This window comes from Bos taurus, chromosome 12 (assembly GCF_002263795.3).
Source record: "Bos taurus isolate L1 Dominette 01449 registration number 42190680 breed Hereford chromosome 12, ARS-UCD2.0, whole genome shotgun sequence".
Lineage (NCBI taxonomy): Eukaryota > Metazoa > Chordata > Mammalia > Artiodactyla > Bovidae > Bos > Bos taurus.
In genome coordinates this window covers 31773352-31789079 of record NC_037339.1, presented here as the reverse complement: position 1 = coordinate 31789079, position 15728 = coordinate 31773352, and the positions used below count along the sequence as shown (strand labels likewise).

Genomic DNA, 15728 nt, shown 5'->3' with positions numbered 1-15728 from the left:
CTTTATCTCCCTTGCTAGTTTTTGAGCAACTAGAGGGTAGAATCCTGCATCTAGTTACTTCTGCTTCCCTCAGAGCACTGTGTTTTGTGGGCCATGGGTGCTTGGTGCAGGTTTAGGAATCCAGGGAACAAATACATTACCCAGTTTAAGTCTCTCCCGGGCAAACTCCCACTTGCTGGCATCATAAGGGAGCCGATCGCACTGCTCATCCAGGGGAACTTCATCCGGGTCCATGATAATTGACAGGTAGTCAGCTTTAATCTCAGAAGACGACTAAGGAATAAAGAGATCTCAGAGTCACCAACTAGGGAACAACTTAAACCCAAATATGTAATGTAAAACAATACTTGGCATCATCAGCTCCTATTTTGGTTCGTTGGATTGAAACCACATGGTCGGGAGCAGCATGTGCCCTCTGCATGCATGTAGATGCATCACACGCAAGCATGCGATTTCCATCAAGCCACTCCTTACTCTTTTCACAGTGTGTTTCTCTGGTACCCCTCCACTGTCCTGTCTCTGACAAAATGCACCCAGATTCTGCAGTGACCTTAATGCTTTTTCTTAAACAGTGATCAGAAACTCTCAGGTGGCTCAGTGGTAGAGAATCCAGCTGCCAATGCAGGAGAGGTGGGTTGATCCCTGGGTGGGGAAGATCTCCTGGAGAAGGGAAGGGTGGCCCATTCCAGTATCCTCGCCTGGGAAATTCCATGAATAGAGGAACCTGGTGGGCTATGGTCCATGGGGTCACAAAGAGTCGGACAGGACTTAGCGACTAAACCACCACCAAGCAGTGATCACATAATTCTTCTCTGAAAAAATGCAAAGTATTTTAATAAAATCATTCCAAACAATGACTATAAATAACTTTCCATGGTCATTCTCCAGGAATATGAGTGGCAGATGGGTCAGCAGTGGGTTGTGGCTTTTCTGCATTTGTAAGAAAGGCTAAAGTGGCCAAGTAAACCCAGGGTCCCTGGGACAGTGGAGAAGCACATTTCACGTGAAGTGGTTAAAGACACGCAGAAGGCCCCTTGGTTGCCGCAGCAACCTGAAAAGGCTAGAGTGAGATTAGAATAGGATTTACCTGGAGGAGTTACAGAAAAAGGGTTCTGAGCTCAGAACTTAAACACCAGTCAGTCAGCCCTCTGAAAGAATAATATAAAGGAATCCACCAGCAAGTAGCCTCCACAAGTTTCCTGGTGACCGAAATTTTGTGAGTCCCTATTCAGATGGACTGGATTCATTTGAACTGTTTGAGTATTTACATTAAAATTCATGTAAAATGCAAGGTTATTCAGCACATTGCAAGTTTATATATTTAGCATACATAGCTGTGACTCACAGGCAGGAAAAAGATGAAAAATGTACAAAAAGAAAATAGATTTGTCTTCAGTGAGAAATCAAAGTTAAGAAATAGTAAATATTTGCTATAAACAAAATTTAAAAAAAATAGAAGTTGATTATTTCAAAGGCAAAGGGGTGAGACTTATACACAGCTATATTCCAAGCTCTTTTGGCTACTGGTATAATAAGATGTCAAATAAATGAGGTGGCACCTACCTTCTAGTGCTTGTTTTATGTTGGTGATGCAAATGAAGCCCAGAACATACCCTTTATTTCAGATCATATGTAACCGGATTTACATTTGGTGTGTTGGGTTCACATTCATGGTTAATATACCCTGTTCATATTAATTGATTGTAGAATTGGCTGCATTTCCGTAGGCAGGACAGAAAAGAAGTATGCTTGCCCATAGAGGCTGGGTTTTGATAACTCTTGTCTAGAAGTTACTTACACTTCATTTCAATGCGTTTAGGGCCCTTCCTTTCTGTGCATTTCCCTAAACAGGATCAGAGTTGAACAGAGAAGACAAACCTCCCCATCCATTCCACTTCACACCCGCCCACATTCTTTGGCCCTGACTCACCCCGTCCTGGACTGTCACAGCTCACCTCATCCATCACTCGCAATCTGCCTCTTTCTCACAAAAATTATCACTGAAATGTGTGACAGATAGCTCAGGGCAGGAAGATTGCCTGGCCTCCACAAAGAGTGGAAAATGGAGACAGATAGGGAGCACGTTTGTCATGAGCTGCGTTTGCCAGCATGGTAGACTGTGTGTGGGGGGGCACTTAAAGACACTAGTGTGAGGCTGCAGGGCTGGACAGGAGTGTTGTTTCCCACACCAGGGCCCTGGGTGCTCATGAGTGGCATGGATGGGAGCTTTGATGACTCCAGTTCTCAGCGTGTGCAATAGCCAAGGCCATGAGACACGATCTCCAGTCTTCCAAGAGCAGAGGAAGAGCTGCAGCCCAGCCAGGGACAGCTTTTGGTCCTGTGGGAGCTGAGAGAGGTGGGCAGGGGTAGTGACCGAGCCAGGGGAGCAGCCCACGGAAGACAGTCTGCCTACATGGCACCTGAGGAGTCCTATGGTTTGTCTTAAGGCAGATGAGAGGAGATACCCAACAGACCTTCAGAAAGGGCTTTGAGACGAGCCTGCTGGTAGAATCTTGGTTGACCAATGCTTATTCTTTCAACTGACAAAATCATGGAGCACCCACTGGGTGCTAGGCATGGAAATTGCTTGGTCAGGCGCTTCAGAGCCCAGACGTGGAGGCCTGGGTTGAATCAGAACCTATGTATTACCTTGGGCAAGTTACTTAGCTTTATTAAGCCTAGTTTCCTTATCAGTAAGGCAGTGTCAGTGGTGGTACTTATCTCATAGAGTTGCTGTGAAAATCATGCAAAATAGTCTATGAAAAGCTATTTGAGGGGCCCAGTGTATAGCAAGCATGAATAAATATTAGCTTTAGTTGGCCTGTGCAGGGTGAGGATGAAAAGAGAAAATACAGTCCTTATCAGTGAGGAATTTACACAGCGGTTAGAGAAATCAGTTGGAGATATGTTTTTGATGCCTTGTTCCTCTTCGCCTTCCCAAACCAATTACTTCTCAAATCCTATAGGCATTCTGTCATTGAGATGGTCATTTCTTGCCTTCATCCTTTCTAATTGACATTCACATTTTCTAACTTTTTAGACATACAGGGGACCTCTTCGATTGAGTCCCAGAGTGCCTTTCCAGTGTTATTTCCACTAAGCTCCCATATGCAAAGTACCCAGACGTTGTCCCTAACCTGGGGAGTGGGCCAGAGTAAGGGTGGGCTGTTTTCCTACTGCTTTCCTTCCAGCCGCAACCTTCAAAGTCAGTCTCTAAACGGAGCTCTCTGAAGTCTCTCTGCCCTCTCTTCCTTTGAACTCTGCAGTCTTTGTACCGCCCTTGCAGATTTGGCAGGTCCCGCTGTTGTTAGATGTGTTTTCCTATATGATGTACCTCCCCTTTCCAAATCCCGTTGTTTAACTTTTGCTTCCTTCGAAAGCAGTGGCTTTCCTTGTCTTAAAGCCAGTTGCGCCACGCAGCAAAAGCCTTAGGTTATTTATTCACCACACAGGAGGGGCTGCCAGTCGACATACCAACCCTGGAAAGTATAACCTTCCTGGTTTCGAACAGCAAGTCTAAGGTCACACAACCTGAATTCAAAACTCAGCTGCGACTCTAACTAGCTGAGTGACTCTAGGCGGGTTACTTTACCTCTTTGAGCCTGTTTCCCTCTCCTTAAAATGGGAATAATAATATATTTATATCTTTGTGTTTTGTAAAGGACTGAGATATGACATAAAGAGCTCCCCAAATGTGCCACAAACACTCAGGACATAAAATGGTGAAAGTGATTTAAAGTGATTTTTAAAAAAATAATTAAAGCATAAGAGATGAGAAGCTTATTATGTTATGTAATGATTTTCTAATTCAGAACTACTTAAAGATAACTGTTTCTTTGATATATTTTTCTTCTATATATTTTATTTTAATGTATTATCTTTTAACAGCAACCAAAACTAGCCTTTATAAATTAAAAAATTTAAATAAAAATAGTATAATCATTCTTAAAAAAAAAAAAAAAAGACTTGCATGTTAATAAGGACTAATACAACTCTAGAAATTGAGGAGGTCTCTCCTTGGTACTTTACAAGTCCTGTTGATTGTATCTCCTAAATATCCCTTCAAGTCTAATCCTTTGGACTAAGCGACCGTCATTTCTGACTTAGACTGCATTCTTCTGTTCACTGGGTTCTTCTCTATTCACTCTTGTCCTCTCTGGATCTTTCTCCTCATACAGCCTGAAATCGTCTTTCTAGACATAGGTCTCTCACACTTAAAATCACCTACCTTTGCTTAACCACCACCCCCCACCCCCCACCAAGGCTTCCTCTTCTAAAACACAAAGGAAATTGCTTCCCGCGGCCTACAGGGCTGGCCTGGACAGCCTCTCCTCTCCTGCCTCCCCTCGTCCGTCGTCCCCACCTCTGCCCGGGTCAGTCTGTCCTCCTCACCGCATCTCCTCTGCCTGCAGACTTCGCCTCCCTTACGTGCTATGTAGTCGGCTGACTCCGGTCACCGCTTGACGTCTGCCTGTGCTACAGTCAGTCTCTCCCCAGACTACACACAGCAGCCTCTCCTCTGCTCTGTCACCAGAGAGCCCTACACAGGGCCTGGCCTCTGCCCTGAACGGGCGCCTGGGAAATATTTAAGGCATGAATGAACGAATGAGTGTTGGCTCGTTGCCCCCTCCCTCCCCACCCAATAAACTTCAGAGAAGCACAGGTTATGCTAACAGGCCTAACGATAGGAATCTGATGTCTTGAATTCCAACCTGAGCTTCACACGCTGAAGAACTTAATTTTAACATGGGGCTCAGAGTATGGAACAGCAGACAGAGATAAGACAGAGGTGGGTCTTTATTTTGCCTTTTCCTTTTTGTCTCTCAGCAGAGAGTGAGATTAAGAAAATGAATATTTCTCAGATCTCGTGTGGACTTTACAGACTTCCTTTTACACTGAAGATGTTCCTTCTATGTGTGGGACACAGTCATCTGTTCATTGTTCTAGCTTTTTATTTTTTGAAAACCCCACGTTAGGGTGAGAAGTTTGTTTTTTGGATTTTCTTTTTTTTTTGGCCATCAGGCATGCGGGATCTTCATTCCCTGGCCAGGGATTGAACCCTTGCCCCCTGCAGTGGAAGCGTGGAGTCTTAACTGCTGGACAAACAGGGAAGGAAGTCCTGAGAGACGGTTTAATGATTCATCTGGCATGTTCACCTGTTCAGGGCCTGCTCTGGACATCAGGCATTTGGGGGAGCAGGCATTTTTGGGGGAAATCGAGCATGATGCTGCTACAGCAGGAGTGCCACTGGGCCTTGTGGCAGATTTTTGCCAAAAGGAGCATAGAATTTCATCTGAAATATTCTTACCCTTTTCAGTTTTCGGATAAAAAGCGTTAACAGGAGCCAGAAGAGGGTTGCAGCCACACAGGTGCACGTCAGAGTGATGAGCTCCAGGTTGGACTTGTCCGAGGTCCCTGGAGAGAGAAAAACACCAAGAGGCTGCTAAACAGCAGCTGACAACCCCTGGGTCTGTGATTTGACAGAAAAAGGTCAGTGGCCCCCAAGTGCTTCATCAGGGCGAACACAATTGGCTCCCAGCACAGAGCCTCTCACCTTCTGGGTCAGGCAGGGTTCACGCTATTATCGTCATAAACTCACATGGAAATGAAAAGACTTTCCAGAAATGTTGCTGTGGAGTTTGCCAACAACTCCAGAAATAGTGAGTTAAAAGCCAGAGGAGAAATTAAAAATGGGAAAAAAGATTAAGGCAGGAACAAGACCTCATTAAAGTGCTAAATCTGGACGATGTGAAATCTCCCTAATGGGTTTGAGAGGAAATTCTAAAGAAAAAGAAAAAAAAAAAAAAGAACATAAAAAGTCTCCTTGGGGAATCACAAACTTCTTCAAAGTAGACTTTAAAAATAAAAATAAAGCTCCAGGACTGTCACAATCACCCACTCACTCCTCTTGGAACAGACAGGCCAACCCTCCGGGTCTGACCACTCATGTCTGGATCTCTCATGTCCGAGGCTCCTCCTCAGGCGGAGCTGAGCCAAGGGACCTGCTGGAGCTGATTCTTCCCCATCACATTGTTCCTCAGAATTGGCGATGAAAGCTGAGCACTGTTTCTCCACGACCAGAAAGAAAAGACCCAAGGTATCCAAGAGAAGCTTCCAGAGAGGATCTTCCTTGGGATTTAAAGGAATGCCCCAGTGAGCCAGGACCGAGGTTCCCTGCTTCTCGATGCCAGGGGAGTGTCCTGGGAGCTCTAAAGGGATGCCCTTGTCCTTGACCTTCATGGGTAGTAGTTTAGTCACTAAGTCGTATCCGACTCTTTCGACCCCATGGACTGTAGCCCACCAGGCTCCTCGGTCCATGAGATTTTCCAGGCAAGAATACTCGAGTGGGTTTCCATTTCCTTCTCCAGGGGGTCTTCCCGACCCAGGAATCGAACCTGGGTCTCCTGCATTGCAGGTGGATTTTTTACCGACTGAGCTATGAGGGAAGCCCATTCAAGGGAGACAGAGACTTAGTATCAAGTGAGGCCAAGATCAAGTGAAACTTATTCCCTTTAGAAATGGTGAGGCAATTTCCTGGCAGGCCAGTGGTTCGATCCCTGGTTGGGGAACTAAAATCCTGCATGCTATGTTCCATGGCACCTCCTGCCCTGCACCGCACCGCCCCCCGCAACCCCCAAGACATGGTGATGTGGATGATGGTATTTTTTATTGAGCACTTACTATGCATCAAGTCCTCACACCTGCCTATGAAGCAGGGGAGCAAGAAATATCCCCATTTCATGGATAAAGGCTTCATTGGCGGTGGGCGGGGGAGCTCTTGGTTTATTTTAACTTAATTATTTGACTGTGCTGAGTTTTATTTGCAGCATCCGGGACCTTTGATCTTCCTTGTGGTGTGTGGGATCTTGTTCCCTGACCAGGGATCGAACCGGGGGCCCCTGCATTTTTTGAGCACAGAGTGAGCCACAGGACCACCAGGGAAGTCCCTGGGCTCTTTGTTTTAATTCAGTGAAGATGTACTGAATCCGACTCCAGGCAAGGAGATGGGTGGGTAACTCAGGGAAAGCTGTTGCTATCAGGAGCTCACTTACAACCCAACCAGGAGGCTTAAGGCAAATGGAAAGAAATGAGGTGCAGAAAGTTTGGAGGTTGAGGGAGAGGTGACACTTGAAATGGATCTTGACCTGCAGGGGTGAAGGCAGGGGAAGGCACTATAGGCAGAGGGAAGGTGTGAGTGATGACCCAGAACTGGGAAATGGTAGGGCTCTGATGGAGGTGGGACAAGAGGCAGGGAAAGAATTCTGAGCATCCCTGTGGTCTCAACTCAGTGCCTCGGGCAGCTGGAGCCACTGCAGCTTCTCTGCCCGGAACAGGAGCAAGTACACAAGCTAAAAACTGGAGCCTCTTTCCTCTTCCCCATTCAGCTCCCATGTACGAACAGTCCCTGTGGGCCACAGTCCCCGCCACGGTGTGTCTTCTCATCCGGAGGGGACTCTGACATTTCCTCTCTTTTCAGCCCACCCCCAGTTCCTGTTCATTCTGCTTCCATGGCTCATGAAATCCTCTCCTCCTGTCCTACCGCAGGATCACCACCTAAGTCAAGGCCCCTGCAGTACCCCTGAATGACCGCAGCAGCTTCCTAGCCAGCCTCGAGCCCCCAGTCTCTCCTCTGCTCAAGCCCACGAGATCTTGCCGAATCACAGATTCCATCCTGCTGTTCAGTCACTCAGTCATGTCTGACTCTTTGCAACCCTATGGACTGCAGCATGCCAGGCTTCCCTGTCCTTCATCATCTCCCAGAGTTTGCTCAAAATCATGTCCATTGAGTTGGTGATATCACCCAACCATCTCATCCTCAGCCGCCCCCTTCTCCTCCTGCCCTCAGTCTTTCCCAGCATCAGGGTCTTTTCCAGTGAGTCAGTTCTTCGCATCAGGTGGCCAAAGTATTGGAGCTTCAGCTTCAGCATCAGTGTTTCCAATGAATATTCAGGACTGATTTCCTTTAGCATTGACTGGTTTGAACTCCTTGCTGTCTAAGGGACTCTCAAGAGTCTTCTCCAACACCACAATTCGAAAATATTAATTCTTGAGTGCTCAGCCTTCTTTATGGTCCAACTCTTACATCTGTACATGACTACTGGAAAAACCACAGCTTTGACTGTATGGACCTTTATCAACAAAGTGATGGGGCTCCTTAAATTCCATCATTGCTGCCTACTCCCGGCACTGTCAGGAGAGAAACCCAAGCTCTTACATCCTGTCTGCCCAACCTCACCTGTTTCTTCATCTCCTGCTGCCCAACCATCCCCCCACATGCTCTACTTCAAAATACTTGTAGTTTCATAAATAGACCAGCCCTTCCAACTCTGTGCTTCTGCCTTCACTGTTTCTCTACCAGGATATCAACTTCCCAGGGGTGAGGTCACACCTTACTCGTTGTCCCCACTCACCAACTGAGTGGATAAGTCATACTTTGATTTGTCTCTAGAGAGTTTCATGAAGCTTTCAAAGGGTTCAGGCCAAATTCCCATTCTCGTATATTCACCCAATAAGCATATAGAACATCACCCAAGTGCCAGGCTCTGCCCTGGGGGCTGGAATGTGGTGGTAAATGAAGGGGCACGGAAAGGAGCTCAGGGTCTGGTGTTCAGGTATGAACGGACAGGTGTGTTCAGAGCTCTGAGTGAAGCAGCAGTAGGCGGTTCTCTGGTTCACAGTCATGCCTCTGGTGCAGAGGACAGTGCCTGGCATGCGGTAGGCAGGCATCCTGAAAGTGTTGGTTGAATGAATGAGTGGACTTGGCTTCATTTGCTGCTCTGGCAGCTTGTGGTTATTCTTCCCTGGATCTCATGAGATGAACTGAGAAATTTCCAGGCATGACCCCCTCTTCTCTCAGTACGGGTCCTCTCGATGGGAAGACAATAAATGCAAGTTAATAAGTTTGGGTTTCCTTGGGTTTCCCAGGTGGCACTAGTGGTAAAGAATCCACCTGCAATGCTGGAGATGCAGAGATGCAGGTTCAATCCCTGGGTCGGGAAGATCTCCTAGAGGAGGAAATGGCAACCCACTCCAGTATTCTTGCCTGGAGAATCCCATGGACAGAGGAGTCTGGTGGGCTGCAGTCCAGGGGGTCACAAAGAGTTGGACAAGACTGAACAACTGAGCATGTATGAGCCCCTGAGGTGAGAGATTTAATGTTTCCTCTCAGTATTCTCACACACACACGTGTCTTTGCTTATGCTGCAGATATGTTTTATGTAACCAAAAACCAGACTGGGACCTGCTTGGGACACAGTGGCCTTTGGCTGCTGGAGGAGCCGAGAACATCTTGGGACTGAGCACAGTCTGCATACAGTCTCTGCAAGGACTGACCTCGAGAGACCCCGCTCACGGTGGGAACTTTCCCACTGCATTCCCAGGGGCAGGAAGTTGACCCCCGAAGTAATTCCACAGTCCTTACTCAGGCAGATTCCTTGCAGTGGGACTGAATGTGTCCGGGTGCACTTAGGCATTTAAGGAATCAGCTCATTAAAAACATCTTCGATGAACACTGGTTAGAAGGGAAAGGTCTATTTAATACTGTTACTGTTTTTTGAAAACTGAACTCATTTTGTGAGACCTGGTATCCAGGCTCTGCCTCTGTCTCGTCCGGTAACTTGATTTTCATCTTCGCTTGGAAAGTAACCATGAGGATCATCCGCTGTAGGTTGACCTAAGTCAGCAGCATCTCTTCCCATCCACTGTCGGCTGTGTTTTCAGGGGTCAGACATCCACACACTGGCCTGCCCTGGACCCAGCTTCACCTCGCTGGTGTCAGCTCATGAACATGGTGCATGAAACAGCCCAGCTGTACGTGGCGGGCGTAGGAGGCGGGGGAACATGGGTGGATTTGACAATAACAGGACTTAGAGCTGGATCTCAGTGCTGTCCCTCATGTCTGGTGGGTGTTAGAGCGCCGCATGGACGTGGCATGAGGATGTTTTTATATGGGATAAAGACAAGAAGGTGGCTGATTCAAAGAGGTCAGGTATTTGTACCTCTTATTTCAGATTGCGGACCGGGCTGCCCAGAACGTGCCATGTCAGTTACCCTCCCGGGCTTTGGCCCGTCCCTGCTGGGGTAGGATGGGCAGGCAGGGGAAGGGCTGAGTTCTGAAGGTGGCGTGTCTTTCCAGAGTCTGCAGAGCTGGGCTGTGTCCTGCCGTCCTGCCCTGAGCCTTTCTGACGGTGGTGGGCAGCGCTGTCTGCATGGGACTCAGGCTGTGTGACATGGCAGCATCATCCCGGCCGGGACACGTGGCTCTTTGTGGCCCCAGACCACCTGAGTGAACGGGCAGCAGAACTGGGTAGCTCAACTTATGCGGTGTAGCCGGGTGGTGCCTCCTAAGAAGTGAGGGCAACTCCCCAGCAAGCGGCCAGGGCCCCAGCCCCAGCCTGCCTTGACTCCAGAGAAGGAAGTCTTTCCCTGACCCTGCACACAGCTGTGAGTGCCGGGGACTCTGTGCGCCAGCCCCATCCCTAAAGTGTGGACGTGCCAACAGCACCCCACCTCACAGGGGAGATGGATAAAACTAGGTGTTATTTTGGAGGCTTCACTCTCTTTTCCTTTTAAAATATCCTCTTATTACTTCTTGTTTTTATTTATTTTTTATTTTCTTTTTGGCCATGCTATGTGGCATGTGGACTTCCCTGGTGGCTCAGATGGTAAAGAATCCGCCTGTAATGTGGGAGACACAGGTTTCATCCCGGGGTGGAGAAGATTCCCTGGAAAAGAGAATGGCTACCCACTCCAGTATTCTTGCCTTGAGAATTCCGTGACAGAGGAGTCTGGTGGGCTGTAGTCCATGGGGTCACAAAGAGTCAAACACGACTGAACGACTAACACACACACACACACACACACAGCATGCAGAACGTTAGTTCCCTGACCAGGCATTGAACCCATGCCCCCTGCGTTGGAAGCACAGAGTCTTAACCACTGGACCACCAGGGAAGTCCTCCTCTTGTTACTTTTTGTACTTCAAGCGCAACATAATTTTTTTCATCCAAATATATTATGTAAAACACAATTTGCTTTTCCTTCTAAAACTAATCAGACTTTGACCCAAGTACTGACCATTTTCTGTAAACCACTGAGTTACTTTCCCTGAGAAACTGGCCTAACATTCAGCATGGCTTAGGAGTTATTCTCTGGTTCTGGTGTTGTTTTAATTTGAGGGAACCATTCATGTCGGTTTATTGCCCATTATGCTATTGGGACATCAAGAGAAGGGTGTGTTTCTTATTCACTCTGCATCTCAAGCACTGGCCTAGTGAAAGACTCAATAAATGTTTATATATGGATAAAAAGAAAATCAATCAATGCACCTGAACCTGGCTGCCCATGGGAGTCAATCAAGCAAGGCTACACCTCCTTTAACCTAAAATTCAGTAACCAGTAATCCAGTTATCCTTATTGTATAATTTCTCTAAGGCTTATTGGACATTTAGATTGACTGTCATGCTGATTATGAGGGCTTCCCTGGTAGCACAACACAAAAGAATCTGCCTGCCAATAGCAGGAGAAGCAGGAGATGTGGGTTCGACCCCTGGGTTGGGAAGATCCCCTGGAGGAGGGCATGGCAACCCACTCCTGTACTCTTGCCTGGAGAATTCCATGGACAGAGGAGCCTGGTGGGCTTCAGTCCATGGGGTCGCACAGAGTTAGACATGACTGAAGTGACTGAGCACACACACATACACACACTTACTTTCAGGTATACATACGAATTGTGAAGCCTTATATGTATACTTGGAGAAGGCAATGGCACCCCACTCCAGTACTCTTGCCTGGAAAATCCCATGGATGGAGGAGCCTGGTAGGCTGCAGTCCATGGGGTCGCTAAGAGTTGGACACGACTGAGCGACTTCACTTTCACTTTTCACTTTCATGCATTGGAGAAGGAAATGGCAACCCACTCCAGTGTTCTTGCCTGGAGAATCCCAGGGACGGGGGAGCCTGGTGGGCTGCCGTCTATGGGGTTGCACAGAGTTGGACACGACTGAAGCGACTTAGCAGCAGCATATGTATACTACATAATTTGGTATACAGACACCAACTTGGGAAGTGAGGTATGGACATACTGTATTTGGATTAAATTTGAAGTACATTTCAAGAGGAACTTTAGGTAAAGATACTTAAAATTGCAATTCTATCAGTTCTATAACACATTTTTATCACAGTAAGTTAAAGCCTTAGGTCAAATAGCAATTTTGTGGCCTGGAACACCATTTGTGTGACTTACTGGCTAAGTCTAGAAAAAGTATAATACAGCAAGTTTTGTTGAAATGGAATTCAGTGTATCATATTAACAAATAAGGCGTGCATGCTAAGTTGCTTCAGTTGTGTCCAACTCTGTGTGACCCTCTGGACTGTAGCCTGCCATTCTCCTCATATGTTTGAGAAGCTTTTATCATATGCCATATGCACTGTTAAGTTTGTTAATCCTTCCAGCAACCCTGTATGGTTGGCATGCCATAATTCACACCCATTTTGCAGATGAGCAAACTGAGGCTCCAGGAGGGAAATCATCTGTCCAGGGTTGCATGGCTCGTGGGCAGGGACACACCTGACTTCAGAACGGGGCCTCTTCCCCACCAGGTGGAGGGGCGGGCGAGCGGAATGGTTAAATAGGGACCCAGTTCTCAGTGCCGCCACTTCCCAGCTTTGTAACCCTGGACAGAGTCCTCACCCTCTTGGGGCCTCAGATTCTCACTTGTAAGTAGAAAAGAAAACCCTCCTTGGATTGTTACAAACGCGAAGAAGACTGATGCATATTACGTGCTTAAAATGGTGCACTGCACGGTCAACAAGTGTGAGATGTTCTCACTGAATTCCAGCACCATTTTTTGCATTCTCGATCAAGGCCAGCTTTCTGTCATTGTTTAGGTTTCAGTACAAAGGCATGCACAGCCTGCCCCCAGCCCTCCAGGGTGAAATCGGGGAGCTGCCAGCTCAACTGTCTCCCTCCTCTCCTGGGGAAACCCATGAGAGGAGTGACACCAGTCACCAACATCTCCGTGTGAATTAGTTTATCACACCCTTCCTAGTGCCAGGAGAGCCAGGGCAGAGAGCTGTGTCAGAGGAGGCTCAGAAGGATGGCTGGGGGGGAGAAGGATAGAGGGGAGAGGCTAGTCCCTAAGACGAGTCTGTTCCAACCTTTTCCTTCTCTTTACATTTGGGACTTTGTTAAGGAACGTAGCGTATCCTTCCTGCCGTGTGTGTCCTTTCCTGAAATGTGTCACTGAGGGGTTATTGTGGCACAAAATTCACAAACCACACCTGTTTGCATCCATCAGTCATCCTCAAAACATGTTACAGGGGCTTCCCTGGTGGTCCAGTGGTTAAGAATCCAGCTTGCGAGGCGGGGGATGTGGGTTTGATTACTCGTCAGGGAACTAAGATCCCACATGCTCTAGAGCAAGGACTGAGCTCCCTGTGCTGCAAAGAAGACCTGACACAAGCCCCCAAAATAAATAAGCTTTTAACAAATGTTAAAAATGGTAGCTATTCTTCAAGTTGTTTTCTCTTGCATAATTACAAATGCTATTATTATGCTTTGCTATTATTTCAATAGCAAAGCCTAAATGTGTTAGAAGAATGTGTGTATATGTATATTGGGTTGGCCAAAAAGTTCAAGTTTTTCAGTGACACTGTATAAGAACCTGAATGAATTTTTTTGGCCAACCCAACACATATACACATACATATATGTTTATCGATATAGTGGTTATTACTTAGAGTAATAAAATACAGTTTATTTTAAATCCTCAGATGAAAATGTGCCCCCCTTGCATTGTAACAGTCCCCTTGAGTTCCATGGACTATGGAGGGCTGTTAATTTCAGAAACTATTCTGGTTAGTAACAGTTTTGTTGCTGTTGTTTTTAATATTAGCACTTCCCCTTTGAGCTCTCCACATGTGCTTCTGGGCAGTCCAAACCAAACAAGACCTGTGATTATTTAAAGAAGCCACTTTGATTCCCCAGTCCACTCATCCTTTTCAGATACAAAAATAACACATTGTTTTATCTAGGAGTATAAGAATCCTTTTTCAAAGGAAATAAAAAGAGCAGACAGTTTCCTTCCTGGCTAATGCCTGAACCTCTTTCAATCTGTTAAACATAGCCACAGACACAACTTATTTGCCCGGCTTCACTTCCTAAACTCAACCTGACAAGATACAGGTCAGGGGGAGGGTCTAGGTTGCATATATTAGGAAGCCAAGTCTGCAGCTTGATGCACCTAATTCATAGCCACCAGAGAGAGAAGCAGTGATTTAGACTCCAGACGCAAGAATCTCATTTCACTGATGAAATTACTAAGCAGGTACTGCCTTTAATTGTTCTGAACAGCATCCAAGGATCAAAAAAAATTTTTTTTCAAGGATCAGATTTTTATTCCATGAGCCCAGAGTACTTCTAGTCAAGATATTGCATCTAATTTGTAAGGTCCATATAATATCAACTTTCAGAAATTCTTCCTATTCAAGATTATCTTCTTCTAGGGAGCTGAAACCTGCCTCCTTGAAACGTTGCCACCATCTCCCTCTCTTGGTTCTGCTTCTCTTTTCTGGAGTGTTAAAGGGTAAGGCCAGTGTCTCCTCTGTCTGATAATGCCTTAAATATTTGCAGAAAACAGTCGTGTCACCCCCTCTCTCCAAGTTGACTCATTTTTAGACTAAACATCCTCCTTTCCTTGTGCTGTCTTATCATTACCCTATAAGGATATGGCTTCATCTGTTTATGCTTCTCTTAGAAATGGGTATGGATATTTCAGGTGTGGTTTGATGATGGCTGATCAGGTAATTTCTCAGCTAACCATGATTTTTCAGCAGAGAGGCTAGATATAGCAGTCACTCTGAGAGCAGGGAAAAAGCTGCAAAAGAGAGCAAAGGAGGAGGAAAGAGAACTATAAAAAGCAAACATAAGGACTCAAAAAAGCATGGCTGTTGGGGGCAATTAGGGTGAAAGTAAGGAGCCATGTACAAAGTAGCTGCAGCTACCTTGCAAATTACACCATTTCTCTAAGTGATATTGAAGACTGATGCCTCATGAGGAAAAAGAGGTCATGAATCAAAAGGACCAATTCCTCCGGGTATGGGAGGAATCAGTTCTGACCCCACCAAAAGGATAAATGATTTGCATCAACTCTCCCCCTGAAATTATCTAAAACAACTGGATATTTTTAAAAATCTTCATAAAAGTTTAAAGCAATCTGACATAACAGGCCAAACTATGCATGAAAGTGGGAATGAAGTAGGGCTGAGGAAGATTGGGAAGGCATTTATACTCTGAGGGTTTTTACAGACCCTTATAAATAGCAGATTCAGTTTTCATGGCTTCCCAGAGTGTGGGGGACTGGAAACGAAACTCAGGGTCCTCACAGGGGAGGGATATCTTGTGGAAAATCACTGCAGATGGTGACTGCAGCCATGAAATTAAAAGACGCTTACTCCTTAGAAGGAAAGTTATGACCAACCTAGATAGCATATTCAAAAGCAGAGACATTACTTTGCCAACAAAGGTCTGTCTAGTCAAGGCTATGGTTTTTCCTGTGGTCATGTATGGATGTGAGAGTTGGACTGTGAAGAAGGCTGAGTGCCAAAGAATTGATGCTTTTGAACTGTGGTGCTGGAGAAGACTCTTGAGAGTCCCTTGGACTGCAAGGAGATTCAACCAGTCCATTCTGAAGGAGATCAGCCCTGGAATTTCTTTGGAAGGACTGATG

General features: G+C 46.3%; 1 protein-coding gene across 2 annotated transcripts in view; it reads right to left on the bottom strand.

The window, feature by feature from the left end:
- The window catches only part of FLT1 (fms related receptor tyrosine kinase 1), a 205302-nt gene that overhangs the window by 40302 nt on the left and 149272 nt on the right, over positions 1-15728 (bottom strand). For both annotated transcript variants that reach the window (NM_001191132.4, XM_059891968.1), the window contains exons 16-17: positions 5309-5415; positions 141-273 (exon numbers count right to left, since the gene is read on the bottom strand). In NM_001191132.4, the coding sequence (NP_001178061.2) occupies positions 141-273; positions 5309-5415 (240 nt within the window). The remainder of the gene's footprint in view (positions 1-140; positions 274-5308; positions 5416-15728) is intronic.